Source organism: Tuber melanosporum, assembly GCF_000151645.1.
Source record: "Tuber melanosporum whole genome shotgun sequence assembly, scaffold_61, strain Mel28".
Lineage (NCBI taxonomy): Eukaryota > Fungi > Ascomycota > Pezizomycetes > Pezizales > Tuberaceae > Tuber > Tuber melanosporum.
The window spans coordinates 214,240-232,272 of record NW_003299108.1 but is presented as its reverse complement, the minus strand read 5'-3'; the positions used below and the strand labels follow the sequence as shown (position 1 = coordinate 232,272).

Sequence of the window (18,033 nt, the reverse complement as noted above, 5' to 3'; positions counted from 1 at the left end):
GCCAACAAAGACATTGCCATCACCAGTACGACAGGCCCCCGCACCCCGCCGCCAGAGAATTTTAAAAAATTTGAACAACGAAACACTCACTCACAACCGGGAGGTGAACTACATAATCGAATCAGGTGTGGGGGTGTAACGATGAGATCGAGTGATGGTGATGACTGTGGTTGTGGTGGTGCATATCCAAGCTGCGATACTGCCAGAAACAGAAAAAGGTCTTACCAACCCCTCTTATAAGCCTTGTAGATCCTCCGCAGTTTGGTCATTCCTCCATCTATTCCCATGGCTGAAGAAAGGAACTTAAGTGTCTAAGTCCTGCTTACGACTTCTTAGGCGCATGACTCCCTATAATCAATGGGAATTGCACACGGTTTTCCCAGAACCTCTCCTCGACCAGACCAGAGATGTAACCCCGCCAAAGGTCCGATGGGGATCACGAATCCCCACTCAACACGATCCATCTACCCTTGCGAAAAAAAAAACCAGAGAAAACTAAAAAAATGAATAGCTAAGGAAAGGATCTGTACCTGGACCCACTTTTGAAGCACCATGAAGCACATTTCGGTGATGGAAACACCCAGCATGACGATTTGAGCAGATAAAGTAGAGGCGTGTGGAGTGCAGACTTGATCGGAAGGTGTTAGTTGACATAACTATGAGGGCAATTTTTTGGAAGATGATCGCAATGGAGGAACTGCGAACTGCCTCGTTCTTGGTGAAAGAATGTCTACAAAGTAAAGAAGCTCGTGCAGCGCATCGGTGGAAACTGTACTCAGGCGAGAATGTTTGTTCTAAGGCTACAATTTGCATCAATATATTTATGCATTCTATTATCAGAGTGGGCTTTTTCGGCAGCGGAATAGAGGGGCTGAAGTCTGCATTTGGGTTATTTTGATCACGAGGGCATATTTAAGATGAGCAGCCACCCCGTAATTCTTTGATAAGAGAGCTCAATGGCAGATGCCGCCATCAGAAACATTGGGGAGGCAAAGCTTTCCTATTATCGCTCGATTCCAAAACTGGAGCATCTGTTAATGCGAGCATTAACAACCACATCTACAGTACCGTAAAGCCTCAGGCGTATTGGGAAATATCATGGCTTGAAATAAAGCCACTTTACACGGCCTCTTCCCACCTACTCAGCTAATCCCTTCCTTGACTATTCTCAGTGCTTCCACAAAAAAAGCAAATCTATAGCCTATACTAGTGGTAACATTACTCTCAAATCCAGTTTCTTAGCACTCGAATTTATTATATTCGTCACTGGCAGCTATCCCTCTTGAAGCCGTAGGAGAAAGCCCTTTCCCAAGGCAGAAAATCTTCACGAAGATGTTGTACTGGCTTGGTTGGGGGCAAAGTTCAGTGGCTGCTCAAAGTTGGTACCAAAGTCTTGGCTTTTTCTTTTTCTTGCCAACCACCTGCTTTGTCAGAGTGCCCGACCCCACGATCCGTACCGCGTCGGAGCAGACGGAGAAGAGGGTAGGGACTTAACTTAGCTTGCCCGACGACACACAACAGCAACACAAAGAAGGAGATCTAACGGAAAAGAAAAGAAAAAAAGGACATTGCCGCTCCCACTCCCGAATCTTCTCATGTCGCTCAATCGAAAAGCGGGCACTAGAGCGTGGTCCGATCCCGCAAATGGAGACTAAGTACGGCACAGTTACAGTTCAGTTCATCCTGTCGCCTTACAACGTACTGTGCGAGTACAACTTGGCGGTATGACAAAGCACAGTAACCCAGAAACTGGGTTCAGTCAGTTAGACCTTCCGCAAAAGAAGAAATACTAATGCAGGGGAAAAACTTGTGAAATGCGAAAAAAAGGTGCTCACGGGCGTTATTCATTACCACTCCGCACCCCCGTAGCACAATGGGGGCAGAAAATAAAGGGGGGTGGTGGTGAGAAGGTCAACTCCGGAAGACCAGGCAAAAAAGAACAGTGGGAATGGAGGGAAAAAGGAAAAAGGAAAAACAATAGCAAGAGAACAAGGAAGCGCGCGCGGAACGCTCTTACTGAGCCTCTCTACCCACGGCCAACACGGTCATGACCGCGCAGAGGGAGAAACAATAATATTAATAATAAAAGCAGGAGCGCGAGCCCTATTTGCTCATTGTTTTTTAACAACCGCAATTTATTAATAAGATCCACGGTCGCACGGGACCCGTGATAGGGGGGTGACTAGCTATGATCCATGTTTCGGGCCCGGGCGGCGATTTTTATTTTATTTTTTTACTCTTGCCTTCTATCCCTTCTCCCTGGTGAAGCACGAAGCAGCAAGGCTCCAACCGTGGAACCATTTGGCGCAATCCGCGGGATCCCAGTCGGTCAGAGACGAACTGGACAGACGAACATCATATAGTTCATGGGGGGTATATAATGTTGGTTACTTAAAATACATACGATGGGAAACGAGGGTGGACGGCAAAGCAAATAAGGGAGACGATGGACACTATGATACATACAATTCAAACCTCAAAAGTACCCCGAGTTGGTAGCGACTAACCTTTCCACTGGCTGGCTTTTGTTATTGGTGGCTTAAAAAAATGCACGGAGGGCAGGGGAAAAGTCGAAGGAGAAAGAAAAAAAAAAAAATCCGCTGGTTGACGACCCGAAGACCAAGAACTCAATCAGCCAGACCTGGGTTGAAGAAAACAAATCCTTGTGGATCTCGGAGGTACGTAGCTCAGTTCGGCCCCATCTCCCAACATCCATCTCTACGAAGGAAAAAAGGGAAACTACACCATTCCCCCCACTCCGGAAACTCTCTCTTCGCGGTGTGCACACTATCCATTTCGGTACGCAGAGTCCGAATTCATCTTGACGGGTGAGTTGACGGGAGGCACGCACCGGCCGTCAGTGCAATTCCTGGCCTATCGTTTGGTGGCAGGTATTAATCATTCAGCTGTGTTTTTCCCATCATGGAGCGGGGGGAATATCTCAATTGACTGGGCAAAACAAGACGAGTACGTATGTAGAACAGGCAGCGGGAACTCTCCATCCCTCTCTCCCCGATCTGTTGTCCACGTCCACCAGAGCGCTCCAGGATCCCTAGCGTTCGCCGTTCAGAAAAAAATAAAAAATAACGTCTATTTTTTATTTTTTGACCCACACCCACTCACACACCAAGAGAGGGTGGGTGTGGTGAACGGATAGGATGGGGCAAGGGAACGAGACAAGACAGGACAAGGCAGGACGGGTTGTGCGCTGGCCGGCCTTTGCATCAAGATCACTTATTTTCGTTTGACAGAAGCTCCTGCTCTCCACCCCTTCTCACCGTCCTGTTCCTCCGACCTCTCTGCATCACATTACATCAGGCAGTAGGCGGAGGGGGGGAGAGAGGGTTTGGGGGGGAGATCGCTTCCTAAATCCTTCGGAATCCGTGATCTGCTACGGTGTTCGCCTGTTCGCCGTTCACTTTTCCTCGTACCCCTCCAACGGCTTTACTTTTTTTATTATTATCCTCATGCTATTATTATTTAAATTGTAAAATGTGCTATGAGGATTTTCATAAGGGCCAACCCTGCCAAATAGAGCACGTAAGTGTCACTCAAGGTCAGATACTTTGCTTTTTGAAACGCTCCTACTTGGTAACGGAAGCCGATTGGCAATAGAAACTCTTACCGTAATCGACAGCCTTTCCAAGTACATTGTCCCCGGACGCACAAGAGAGGGATACGGAGTTTATACCTCTACGCAATGAAAACCCGTGGGGGGGGGGGTGGGAGGAGAAAAACATAAGAGGGAAAGGAGGAATATGATGATGGGTAAGGGTGACCAGACCACTAAGTTTCTAATCACCTGCCCGTATGTATGATATCGTACGTTGCTGCAAAGTCCAGGGACACTGGTACGAGTACTGTGCTAGTACACTGGGGAAGCAAAAGCAAAAGCAAAAGCCAGAGGAAGGGAAGTCCTGAGTGTGCACTCAGAGACATCCCGCTTAAGCATGATACCGGTACTCCTCCCAGAAGGGAGAGAGATAGGGAGTTACGGTAGGTTCGGCCACAAACCTAAACCCCGATGGGGATTCGAGTACTGTGCTCGAGCACGGAAAAGGATTCTCCGGGTGGAGATCGCAAGATAGTTCGTAGAACCCGGCCAGCCTCCCTCCCTCCTCGCCCCACAAGCCAAACCTAACTAGTCAATTATTAATCTTTGACATTCTCAAAAGAGAATCGCAAGCATTGGAAAAAAACAAAAACGGACAAAAAACAAAAGAAAAAAGGTGGGGAAGAAAAAAAAAAGAAATACTCCCGTAGTTATTACGGCATTTGACTCAAACATGCCTTTTATCCTCACTTGAATGCCCACTAGTCAAGCTAGCTATGGCATGAAATCTAGAAAGGCTAGGTCGTGAGCACTGTTAGTAGTATCATACTTGTATGATATGATACTTGCACCGGTAGTAATAGTAGAGCTAGCAATATCACCCCAAAGGATCAAAAATTCCTAGAACTCTGTATATATAGTAAGTAACACGAGAGGTCACGAAACTTGTTTCCTCCCAATTTCACACAACTCCTCAGCGCCAATTGCCCAAGAAAAAGGGATTCATTTAAGAGCGCTTTTGGGAAAAAAGGAAAGAAAGAAAGAAAGAGATCACCCCATCATCAATCCAGTCCGTTAAGAACCGAAAGGGTAAATAAATAAAAAAGGGGGTAGTGATATTTAGCATATCACGGAAAAAAAAAGGAAAAACCAACAACATCAATCAATCAGTCAAAACTAAATTTACCACAAAGTGCTTTAAAAATGCGGTTTTCACACCTTTTTACCACAGCCTAAAACAGAAATTGGTAGAGGGAAGAAGAAGAAAAAAGAGAGAGAAATCAAGAACAGGTTCTTTTTTTGAGAAAAACAAAATAGTAAACTATATCAAAAAAAAAAAAAAAATCCCAGAATAAACCAGATCTTCAAATCTTGGAGACAGTAAAAAAAAAAAAAAGGTTAAGAGAATGATCGACACGCCAGGCAGGGCCTAGGATCTATCAAACTGATAAAACTGGGTCTTGGGAGAAAGTTCCTTACCGAATTTCCCTAACCTTCCCCCCCCCCCCCGCCCCCCAACCCCTTCCTGTACTCGAGTAACCAGCTAGTTGATCGGGTCAGGATTGTCAGGGAATGGGGATGATGATGAAGATGTGGTGGTCAAGGGACCCCCGATCGATTCCCAAATCTATACTATACAAAGTATTATCATAATATCACGACCCATCTATTATTATTTTTTTTCACCGCCAGGGTTTTTATTTTTATTTTTTCTTTCCTCCTCCCTCTTTTTTTCTAAGAGAAAATTATCAAAAAAGGATGTTTTCTAATACCGAAAGAGGAACATACTGATTAAGAAAGCTTTCAACGCCCCCCCTCTTCTTCCCTCTTCCTCATCAACCCGTACGATCCCCTTCCCTCTCCCTCCCTCCCTCCCTCCCTCCCTTCTTCAACATCACACCCCCCTTTTAAGCATGTATGCCTTTTCAAGTCCGTTCGTGGTTAGGTTCAGATAGGCGAGGGTGGAAAGGGCGACGTAAAAGTTTCAACTGACGCAAGATCTGGATTTGGAAAATGGTAGCTCTTTTTTTTTCTTTTTTATCGAATACCTGCCGCTCACAGATACGGTAATCCTGAAAGGATCTTGAGTCAGGATGGGTATTCGTATTCACTTTGTACGAGTACTTTTTTACGTCCTGTATCTATCGTATCTAGACATGCCTTGTTTGGTAATTTATCAGTCTAGTATCATATATGATACTGCACGGCGGGTACAGCACAGTACACATCTGGGGGACCTAGCTATGACAATCCACATCTCTTACTTTTCCATCTTCCTACGTTCGCAGTTCTTATGCCATGATCTGCGGGCGACAGCAAGTACGGTAGTATCAAAATAATAATAATAATTGGTACGGTATAAGCGGTAAGCTCCCCCCTAACTAACTCCTCACACACAAAGCTTTCCCTCCCTCTCTTCCCCAGCAACTTCATCCAACATCCCATCCCATCCCGTCCCCTTTCCAGCACTCGTGGCATGTCCGCGGCTGGTGATCATGTGTGTCCTGACCCTTTTCAAGAATCCCGCTTTTTGAACCCCTGCCGATCAGTGAGATGTTTCCCACCCCACCATTCCAGATAACGCCTATAAACTACCCAAATACACAAAAATGGAATAAACCCCATTTTTCTTTTCTTCAAGAACCTCTTCCCCCCGATTTAAGCGGAAAAGATGAGCGAAAAAAGACAAAAACCCCCGAATCCCTTATGATAGATACCGCTTTGCTGAAAAAAAAAAGATGAAGGAGGATCGAACAAAGGAAAAGGTTTGTTGGAAAAGCGAGGAGTAATTACGAATGAAGTAATGTTGGTCAGTAAGTAATAAAAAAGGCTTCAAACAAAAGGAAGCGCAATGAAGGACCATGGAGCAAAGAACTATGAGAGAAGAGAGAAAAAGATAACCCCCAGAATTTCCCAAATACCAATAAAAAGCAAGAAATAACCCGCTAATCCCTAACAATGAATAACAAAAGAAAACACTCCCCCTTCGGAGGCGTGATAAAAAACAGAAGAGGTGGATAATAACCATGAAATAGAGAAGAAGAGAAAAAAGAAGAGAAAAAAGGACCTTTCCTCGAATCCACCCATGTTCCCCAGTTTGTTTCCCCCACCCAACAGCCGTCCTTATCCATGCCTGCCCAAGAATGATAACAATAAGAAGAAAAACCCCTATTTGACAATATGAAAAGATGGGTCCAACTCTTTCAACCGCTAGCTTGCAGAAAGGTGAGATGATCAAAAGCCAGAATGAAAATGAAGAAAAAAGATAAACCATCCCTATAAAATGTTCCAACAATGAAATAAAATAGCCCCTTCCCGTATGATATGGAATACCCACCCCACCACGTGCCCGTATTTTTCAAAAACGTTTCAAGATAGGCAGAAAAGAAAAGAAACAAACCCCATTGATTAAAATGCCAATTGAACTAAATGAGATAATACCAATGCAGGCGAGAATGTTGAAAAAGGTGATTGGAAATGAAGAAGAAATCAGAAGCCCCCCCCCTCTTCCTCAAAACGAGGTGATTGTTTCCAGAGACAAGTGGAAGAGAGGAAAGAAGTGTGGAGAAAGGGGGGAAAAAGGAAAAAAAGCACAAAAGCCGGTGGCCCTCAGCCCAAGATACTAGCAAGATTCATTCTGCTATCCTGCTGAGCAGAGTCTGGATCACGTATGATGACGGGATCACGATGAGAGTCGTATTGCGGCACCTTATGCCGTAGGTAGTGATAACTCAAATCCATCGTGGAATAGTGTTGATTAGAGGCAGAATGCGGGAGTGAGGAGGTTGTATAAGGCAATTCTCGAGAGCATCTCTCGAAATCCCTGCTCGTACTGGAATATCGTCGAGTTAATGATTGCGTGTGGTTATCATACTCTGGGATACGAGGCTCCCCGGGGACCTGCAGGATGGGCAACGACGTCCGCCGGGGCTGTGCACCATGGGGGTGTAGCAGCGGTGGCAGCGTATTCTCGCTACTCATGGGGGACGGTGGCATGCGTGGGGACACACTGAACGCACTGGCGGCATCAGATACCAATCCGGGAGTCTGCCCCCTCGAGCTCTCTGTGTATGCTGGTGAGGATAGTGGGGTGTCGTGGTGTTTCCGGCTAACGTCGATGGTGAGATTCCTGCCGACCGGCGAGTACTGTGGGGTAGCAAACTGGCTCATGTTGTCCTCCGAGTGCCTACTGATGCTGCTGGTGGTGGCGGTAGTGTTGATACTGTCCAGATTGTGGGATTGCGACCTCTGGCGGAGACACATCCTCCTTCGCCTGTTCATGCCGCCATTCCACCAGTTCTTCACGGCGTTGTCGCTGCGGCCGTGGAGCCTTCGGGCAATTTCGGCCCATCGCTTGCCCATCTCCCCGACTAATCGTTCGATCATCACGCCCTCCTCTGGTGTGATCGGGTCGTGGTTGAGGGATGGCTTCAGGTTCTGGTGGTAGCGCTCCCGGCACTGCTTGGGTGTCCGGCTGTTCACTAGTGATGCGATTCGCACCCAGTTGTGGGGTCCGTGGAGCTGTACAAGACTGAGCAGGTGGGCGTCTTCGTGGGCGGACCACGGTCCTCGTCGATGTGGCTGTTGCAGACCCAACATTGTGTGAAGTAGTAAATGTATGTGTGTGCGTGCCCGAGTATGTATGTAGTGAAGGTTGTTGTATGTATTTTATGTTAAGTATGTATGTATGTATGTATGTATGGGATGTCGAAAGTGAAGTGATGTGAGAGAGAGATCAAGTCGGTTTCAAATGATTGCCTAGTTGGCGGTGGGGGGGAATATATGTTAGTGTGGGTGCAAGTGAGTGAGATGAAGTGAATGTGTGGGTGCTAACGGGTACGGTACTAACTAAGAAGCTTGACTCAGGGGGGGTGGATGGATGGTAGGGGAGTAAGGGTATTTGGGATGGGTGATGGGGGGGGGGGACGAATATATGATAAAAAGAGTTTTGAGGGTACACAGGCATGGGAAAGGAAATGGGAGAAAAAAAAGGAAGAAAAAGAAAGAAGAAAAAAAAAAAAGGAAAAATGAGAGAACTTACGGGGGGAAAAGGCGTTGAGCCGGAAAGCTAGTACTCGAGTAATTGGTGTGCGGAGGGGCCTTTGTGAATGCTGGCAAAGCTTGTCCAGGTTCCTTTTTGTACACACAAGGCTGCAAGCGGTAACAGCTTAGTTGCCAGTTGGGCGAATTGGTGCAACAAAGTGTAAAATAGAGGGTAGAAAAATAAAATAAAAATCGAAAAGAATCCACAGGTCCCTTTTCTTAAGAGAAAGCCGACCCAAAAAGCCACTTCGCTATCTTGGCGTATCAAAAAACCTCTTGATCCCCTGGTAAGCAGAGTGGCAGTTAGCCAGCAGGCTGCTATGCTACGTCGCCAAACTGGGAATATGGAGTGTTCCAAAAAGTTTCTGATGCTGTTCCTTCCTTTACTCGTCCTGGTGACTATTTTTTCTTATTTTTTATCGTTCTCTTCTCAGGCAAAACTATCACCCAAACCAACTAAAATATTGGCTGTGATTCAAGCTGCCTCTCTCTCTTCGTGATTTTTTTTTTTTCCCCTCTCCCTCTTCTCCCTTCAAAGTGCCAAAACGTAAACCGGAAAACAGTCCCCGTTGATTCAAAAACTTAGCGCTGCCGTCGAAGTAGTTTTCAGGCAAGGGGAAAAAAGAAAAAAAGAAAAAAAGAGAGAGGGAGAGGTGTGTCCGTGTCCGTGTCTGTGGGGTTTGGACGGTGGTTGTGCGTTCTTTTCCCTTTGGTACTTGTAAATGTGAGAGATGTGACGTGCGTATGTCTCACGAATGGGTCTTTTCTACTTCAGAGGCCTCCCCAGCTGTGATTGATTCACTTTATTTTAAATGCCTAGAGTTGATGGAGGAAATGGGTTGTGTTGTGTGCGTGTGTTGGTAGTTGCTAAAGCGTTGGATGCGTGAATCGAGGGGGGGGGGGGTGAATGTGATGCGGGATGTGTAATGTGTATGAAATATCAGTAAGTCAACCAGTTGTTAGAAAATCCCACCCAGAGAAGGGGCGGAGGCGGCAGCAACGGCAGAAGGCCTGTTCCTCTAGCCCCGTATGTAAGGGGTGGGGTGGGGGAATGATGGGGAACAGGTGCGGATGCGGATGCGGACGCGGTGTATTTGTGCGATGTGGTGTTCACTTGTCGTTTGGGATAGTAAAGGGTGCAGAATTCAACTCGATCCAAGGACTTGGCCACCAAAATTTTCACGACGGGAGTAGCCTAAGCTTATATACAGAGGTTGTGTGGTCGGAGCTACACAGATGGGGAGGCGAGGGAACAGGAGAAAGAAAAAAGAAAAAATAATATTAAGATATATATTGATAGTAGGTTGTGCAAAAGGGTCCTTCACAGCTGGAAACATATGGATAGCGGCCCTGTGGGAGTAACCCTCCTTCTTTGGCTAAAATAAAATACTAGAGAGAGTGAAAATCTAGATAACAAAAGGTGTGTGCTATCGAAGGGCCCCTCCCAGATCACCGGGTGTGATTTGCGACAGGGGGGGTAGTTACGCGCGGGATGGGGTTAAAGGAGCGACTATTATAGAAGTAATATTATACTTGGGATGGATGCCGAAGAGTGCGAAAGTTGAGAAAAATTGAGTAACAATACCGGTACCAGGCGGCCTGAAATCCTAGTTTCTGTTCCCGGTTCTTACAGCTCAAAGCTTTAAGGATTATTGTTGCCACTACCGTACCAATTACAGTGTACGAGTACAACAACCGACCCCCAATCCTCCACACCCCTCCGCCGCCTCCTTCCCTCCCCGCACCGTGGATAGAGAGTGCAAGTCCCTAGTCTTGTTGTTATTATCCTCGCTACTATTTGCTATCCGATATTTGGTACTGTACAGTACCGGCACGAGCAAAGGGGGTACAATACCGTACCAGATTCCTATTTCGACAATTCCTCCAATGATGGACTAGAGTTACATTTGCTTCGCCCGACGTACTCTATCTGTTACCTCGCTACTATACCATACTCGTACAGACCGACCGAGCTCTGTCATCGCCTCCAATAGCTCCCCGTATGATCCCCGGAGTAGCACAGTCCCGTCCGGAGGAGGCTCTACGGAGGCATCTACGATACGCGTAGGTACTCCGGGAGTAGTACGGCAATGGGACCAAAAAGGGTCTGCGAAAGTTGAACCCCGCCCCCTAGCACAAAATCGTACCGTCTGTCTAGCCAGATTTTTCCAATGACCTTTTCAGGACCATGATCTAGGTTTGGTAATTCTTCTTTAGACCAACAATTCCTTTCCATCCTTTTTTTTTTTTTTTTGCTTTTGCCGCCCGGCGATCGAGGATTAGACCTTTTGAGCAATGGGTTTTTTATTTTTCCCTTCACCCCGTTACTTGTTAGTGTTAAGCGATTGATTGAGTTGGGCCACACCCGCTGTCTCTTCTGTCTCTTACAAACCTGTTTTTAGCACTATCATCTATTTATTTTTACTTTTTTCGATTATCTTGCGAACTGGAACTCGCTATTCCCTTTGGGCAAGAATATACCGGATGGGGGGAGTCTTGAAATTAAATTGCTTTTTCAGCTTTCCTTGAAATCTGCAACCGTTTCGTCCTCTTTGGCAAGTGGTCAATGTGTCCAGATCTCAACTGCCGATTGACTGGTTCATGACCCAGAGGGGGGGGAAAATAAAAAAGCAAAGGAAGGGACCGGGTGCGTGTGCGATGGGGGAAGTCAGCAGGGTGGGAGAAGGGCTACCAAGAAAACCAGAGCCAACCGGTCAAGCCTTACCACCAATTCGTTCGTGTCGTCGATTGTCGGATGCCAGACAGTTGGGTACAGTAGATATCATATTAATCTCCCCTATCCGGCCAATCATGGGTGGGAACATTCCTCATGGATCTGGAGTAGGGATGGGAGTTTGGTTGACTAGCAAGAACCGAAAGGTCAGAATGCGAGTGACTCGCAGTGCAGAGATTGCGTTCGTAACCCCCACCTCCACCGCTCGAGTAACAATGCGTGATGGTACGAACCACAGGAGAGAGAGACCCGACGCCTCAGGGTGCATGACCCTTTCAAAATACTATAGTACGAGTACTCGTACGGTATTGACATCAAATCCTTTCGACCTGTGATGAAGCCAGAGACAGGGGCTTACGGGTCTAACAGGTACGAGTGCAGCTCCTTCATACAAGTACTCGTACGCGGTTTTTTAACCACCGTCCTAAATTGAAACATGTCCAATTATCAGCACCCATGTAGAGTTGGTCGCCGACGTTCCCCCAGCCAACAAAGGTCTCAGATGTCCTCAATCGATGTCTCTGAACACACCCGCTGAGGAGGAGCCAGCTCAGGCACACACCCTAAATTTTTCGATTAATCCTCTTGTGGCGCTGTAAGGCTACGATTCGATATTGATGTGTTCCCGCAGCTCCCCGTTTGTTTTTTCCCCCCCCCCTCTCTCTCTCCCAATCCCAGAAAGCAAATGTAGCCCCCAAAAGGCAAATGTAGCGAACCTGAAAGCTTGGATGGATTCGGGTGATGCCAAAAGTTACTCGAGTACGGCTTTTCTTCTTCCCCTCTTCTGCCTGATATATACCGGTATACGTCCGGATCGTTTATAGAAAAGGTAGAAATGCGTACAGCAGACTAAATAGGGATACCTGTGATTCCCGAGTGTCCACGCCCGACGCCCCCCGTCGCCAAAGAGGCCCAACACAGACAGCTAGCCCCCTCCCCCTACAGCTCTCTCTTCCCAGCCTGCTGGCTCAGCAGCCGTCGTCTATGTGTCAGGCAATGCGGGTGAGAGGATTGGTTCGTTCATCCCCAATGTAAGAGTACATACATGTATGATGTGTGTGTCTGAGGAGGGTGAGAGAGATGCTGCGACATGTCTACGATAGTTTGATATATGTCAATTTCTTTTTTTTTTTTTTTTTACCCCATTTCAATGTCAAGTGGAAAAGCCGTTAATATGGACGGGCCGCACTTTGTCAGATATCTGATAGGGGGATGTCGGCACACATCCAGCAAGAGGGGGAGGAAAGCACAAAGGCATCATCACGGATCCTGAAATCCCCCAAAAACCCACACACACCCCACACACATCGAATTGAACATTTCCTTCGGATCGTGAATTAATTCGAATGTGACCTTCCCTTTTTCATCATCTGCTGTCTCTCTCTCTCTCTCTCTCTCCCTTCTTTTCCCCACATCACCTACGGTAGCTATCTCTCGTCTATTCACACATTCGCACTCTCCTCCCTCTCTCTCTTTACTCGTACTGTATCTCCTGTTGCTAAGCTCAACTCTGCGCATACATCCAGAAACCGGGAACTTCCGCGGGACAATAAGGTTTCCCCAGCGCACAAAAAAACAATTCCCAACCAATAAATCATCAGACAAATTAAATACCAATCACAGCCCCACGAATGCCACACAAAAAAAAAAAAAAAAAAAAAAAAAAAAAGAGATGTTGCCTGACTAAATTGAGAATAAGAACCCCATGATACTGTACTTGTATACCTCGAGTCCATATAAAATTGTTATTATGATTTCTTCAAAAGCACAAAAAAAAAAACCATAGGAACATCGGTATTTTTTCTCGTTGCATCCAACTCAAATGCCGATTATGTTTTTTGTGTCCATAAGTGTGCTAGTTATTTTGTTTGAGGTCACGGAATTTTTCGCCAGTACAATAGGCGCCTCCGGTGGGGTGACGAAGCGAAGTATCTCGCTAGTATTCTCCGCAAACGGTCGTCCAGGCTGATGCGAGGGAAAGATACCCGGGCAAAACTTGGGCCATCCTCTCTGTCGGGTACTGTGCACCCTACGTATCCAGGCACCCATCCCCCCTTCCCCCCCTCCACACGCACACACACACTCTCTCTCTTTAACCTCACCAATATATCCTTGATATTAAGCTTCGGGAGTTTTCGTTTATATTTTTTATTTTTATTAATCCTACCGGTTCGTATAACTTTACGAGTTCAGTTGAGTTCGGTGGGGGTTTAATATTCTTTCTGAAAGCGGATTGCGATAGTGCTCTCTATAGAAGAAGGAGGGGCCGTGATACTGGTATCATAGTAGCGCGGGGGGGGGAAGGGAAATATTGTAGACGGGGAAGTAGACGAATGATGATGATGGGACGAGGGGCAGTGGGAACAAAACCAGGTAGTTGTGTGACTGGAGTATGACCTGCACGGGGAAAAAAATAAAAAATAAAAAATAAAAAATAAAAATAAAAATAAAAATAAAAAAGGAACCAAAAACCCAAAGGTGCTGGTCCGCCAGCCCAACCGTAAAAATCAATTTTGGGAAAGACATAAAAAAAGATCATGCCAAAGCCCGCGAGAATCAATGCACACACAACAAAAAAACCAATGGATAAATGTCGCTTTCGGAACCAGCCGCACCGTGCAAATTAGTTGTATTATTTGTGCAGCCCAGAACTCCTCGGGTCAAAAGGCCCTCGAGCACAGTTTACCGGTATCGTACGGTGCCATACCGGTACCGCAAAAAGCAAGATATGGTAGAGAAGGAGAGAGAGAGAATGAGAGTTGTGGTGCAATATTGACAAATGTATTGTACGCTAAACCAGAAGGAAAAGCCCCAAAGAGTTCTCAAACCAACCCTTCTTCATGACCCTGCGTCTCGTCCGGAATTCACCTCGACAAAAGGGGGAGGATCACTGTCTGTGCCCCGACGTGGGATGCCCTGGCTGTTCCTTACCCGGTTGTGCCAAGGCTGGAACCTCTTGATCGCCGACTACCACTTTCGGACTGAGAGGGTGAAGGGAGGAGAGAGGGAAAAAACCATTTGACGAGATGAACCAGGCGCCAGAAAGGACACTTACCGGTAGCGATTTCGAGCACCCTGGACCCGGTCCAAATCGCCGCTCATCGCTCCAGTTTTTTTTTTTTCCCCCCCAGTCGGAGTTCCCAGTTCCAGGGCATCATCCCTACAGTTACCGTACGATGTTCTTGCTTGTACTGCTAGAAATGGGCCAAGAACGATGGTAAGTGGTGCGATGATGATGATGATGCCAATAAGTTATTACAGTAGCGGCGGTAGTGGTGGTGGAGGGCGCTGATTGATGGCCAGCCAACTGAACGAACGAATAATACGATAAGATTATGATAAAATTAATAATAAATAATAAAATCCTCAAACCGTGTTTCCGACAACAACCCCATCGAAACGCACGAGGTAGGTTACGGAAGTGAGCGTGATACTGGTACTACGGCGGCCAACCAAAACAATAAAGAGCAAGGGACAATCGAATGCCCTTCACGGGACAGCAATAATACTTGTAATAATATCAGGGAAACGGCAAAGTCTAAAAAAAAAAAGAAAGGATGAGCAAAAAGAATTGCAAAATTGAATTATGTCTTTGCTTCCCTTTAGAGATGGATAGAATAATTGCAGGATGGTAGCCTGGTTATGTTTCCCCCCTTTCGCAATGCGTTGTTGTTGGGAATATCAGAGAGCAAAAAAGGACACCGGCTCAGCTAAATTACATCGTGAGCATGGTTAACCCATGTTGCACCATATAGGCTACACGAACGAACGAACAAGAGAGAGAAGAGGGAAAAAAAAGGTCAAAAAACCAGCTGAGCTTTGGGAACCAAATCTAGCTAGATGGGAGAAAAAGGGAAAAAGGGAGCAAATAAAAAAAAAAAAAAAAGGAAAAAGGAAAAAGGAAAGAAAGAAAAAACCGTCGGCTTTACCCCCCCCTCCCCCTTCAACTCCAGCACAGACTATCGGTGGCTGCGCACTCTCGGCTTAGGTACGGTAGGTAGGGAAAAAAAGCAAGCAATGTCTCACTCTTGCGAAGTGAGACATTCACAAAAAAACATGCATAAATTGGGAAACTTGTGCATTGACCTATCAGTTGTGACCCTTTATGACAATTTTCTTTTGTTTTTCTCCGCATCCGCAGGAGGTTCCAATGCACGCAATGTAGCATTCACCCCCCCGAAACAAAACAGGAATATTATAAAACATGATTGAGGAACTGCTTATCAATAGAAGAAAAAAACGGAGATAATATAGACCATTAATACAGACATAATATAACCGCTGAGAAGCAAAGGGCCCCCGATTATCATTACTCTGCATAATAATAAGATTCATATCAAGCCCACAAGAGAACCTTTTTTTTTTTTTTTTTTTTTTTTTGCTATATGCTTACGGTGAAGTACCGTACCGGGAATCGTACCCTTCCTTTCCACCTTGCTCAATCAATTTTCTCATCCACAAACAAGCCAACCAGCCAACCAGTCAGGCCAGGTCAGGCCAGTCCAGCTCAGCCAGACCGCTCCGTGGGTAAGTCAGTCAGTCAGTCAGTCAGTCATCCGGCCAGCCCCGCCCCCCCGTCCCCCTCCCCCCCCCCGCGCGCGCCCGCGGCTCTCCGTACATCAGTCCGAGATACGGGGGGCTTTTTCTGATAATATTAAGATCCGCAGCTTCCGCTATACCTACCCACAACAACAACGACATATGTGCCCCGGCAATGGAGTTCCGTATACCTCGCTCTAATCTTCCCAAATGCCCACCCGCCTCATTGGAAGCCTCGAACGAGCGAGCCAGCCAGCGGACTGGATGGGAGTCACAGGACAGAGCAGCGAGGCAGGCAGGAGGACAAGGGCATCATCCTTTACGACAAGAGCAAAACCAACTGATCAACCAACCCGCTACCGTGCGAGTACGGTGACCAACCAACTAACCAGCCAACCAACCAACCAATCAACTGTGCCGTGCCATATATAACCCTTGACGGCGGTGGGAATGGGTTTGATATTACGGTAACCGGTAGTAGGGGTTGATGTATCGATTCCGGTGTATTCTGGGGCTTCAAGTCCTTGCTTCGCCTCCCTTCCCTTCTTCCCCTGATGACTTTTAAAATGAGATATGTCCAAGCGCCAGCGCCGGTTCACCGTAGGATGATACCTGTGCTCGAGTACTCGAGTACTTATCGATGTACCGGTTTGTGCTTTTGCTGCATTACTATAATAACCTTCATAACGCCAGTACAATACATTGCAGCAATAAAGCAACCAATAGAAACGCGTGTGGGGGGGGGGGGCGATGGTAGGGTGATTTATTTATTATATTATTATTATTCCCACGGTGCTTCATTGTCCTGCCCGCTCTTCTGCTCTACCGGACCGGTACTCGAGTACTCTCTACTCAACTCTATGTATAAAAAGACCAAAGGATCGGCAATGGCCTTGTTGGTGATACCCGCCTCTGATTGGCCCAGTAGACGAAAAAACGTCCATCCCGAAAAGAAAAAAAAATCCCCCATCGAAAATCCTTACCGGAACCTTCCGCTCGAGAGAAAAAGGAAAAAAAAAAAAGAGCCGAAACCTGAGACATGGGGTTTTGGCAAGATCCGTTCGTTTCGATCCAATAATACGAAAAAGATAAACAAATGTTCCAGTGCTAGCCTTGTGTGTGCCGGTGTGTCTTGATGACGACCCGACTCCCCCCTTTTCGCTCCCTTGCTTCTCCTTCTTCTCTTCTCGCTTTCTCTCTCTCACTTTTCTCACTACTTCCCATATTGTTATCAATGCTCCCCGGTATTGCTCACTCTTACGTTTGTTCAATTCCGGACGGGATCATGGTATGATAGGGGACTAGGAACGGTACGGTAATGGTACAGGTACTTGTATGATAGGAAACGGCTATGGTCGTGAACTGATAGTTTTTTTTTTTTTTTTTACCCCTCTTTCGTTTTTCTGGTCTGGCTAATGTCAGTGTCGGCAAGCCGTTTCGCCGTTGGGTTTTGACGGTGGGAATTTTGACCGAGTGATGGGGCGCGCTGGTCTCGTCAATTGTGAATTTTCATTGGATATGTTTTGGCTTCCTTGTTGAGGCTCTGCGCAGGGTTTGTTTCGGCGACGTGAAATCTAAACCGTGGTTGGGAACCAGGTACGACGTGGGGTACTCGAGTTATGTGGGAAGGGTAGGAAGGGGGGAGTACCGTACGAGTACAAGTACGGTCGGGTATGGGAAAGCCCGCTAAGAGGGTGTTCCACAGATCTCATCTGGATAAAATGAGAAGAAAAGGAAAAAGAAAATGGAGAAAAAAGGAAAGAAAAAAGGGAAGAAGAAGAAAAACAACTTCCGGAACGGAAAGGAAAATCTTGGGAGATCATTTTGGGCCTTGGGGGTTTTTTTTTTATTTCTGTTATGATACAATTCTCCCTCAAACATTTTCGGTAAAGTCCGGCCAATCAATCACGGGTTTGTCGGGGGAATGACAGTTGTTAATAGTTTGTGTGCTTATAGGTTTCAATAGACCGGCCACTTTATACTTCGCACAAAGCATCTTTTTCTTTTTCGTTCCCAAGTGGTGCCCGATGGATATAGTTGCTGTAAAGGCTCCTGCAGAAGAAGGAAGGGTTGCAACAATGAAAGTTTTTCGGTACCGCAGCAGTAACACCGTAATGTTACTCTTTCTTGATGGTCTGGATACACATATGCTTACATGGTACTA

At 46.4% G+C, this 18,033-nt stretch overlaps 1 protein-coding gene across 1 annotated transcript; it reads right to left on the bottom strand.

Moving 5' to 3' along the window:
- Positions 1 to 7,162: 7,162 nt before the first annotated feature.
- GSTUM_00009849001 (uncharacterized protein) lies at positions 7,163 to 8,152 on the bottom strand (the record flags this gene model as incomplete). Its single annotated transcript, XM_002840952.1, has 1 exon — positions 7,163 to 8,152. The coding sequence occupies one exon, from the start codon at positions 8,150 to 8,152 to the stop codon at positions 7,163 to 7,165; it is 990 nt and encodes a 329-aa protein (XP_002840998.1).
- Positions 8,153 to 18,033: the final 9,881 nt, after the last annotated feature.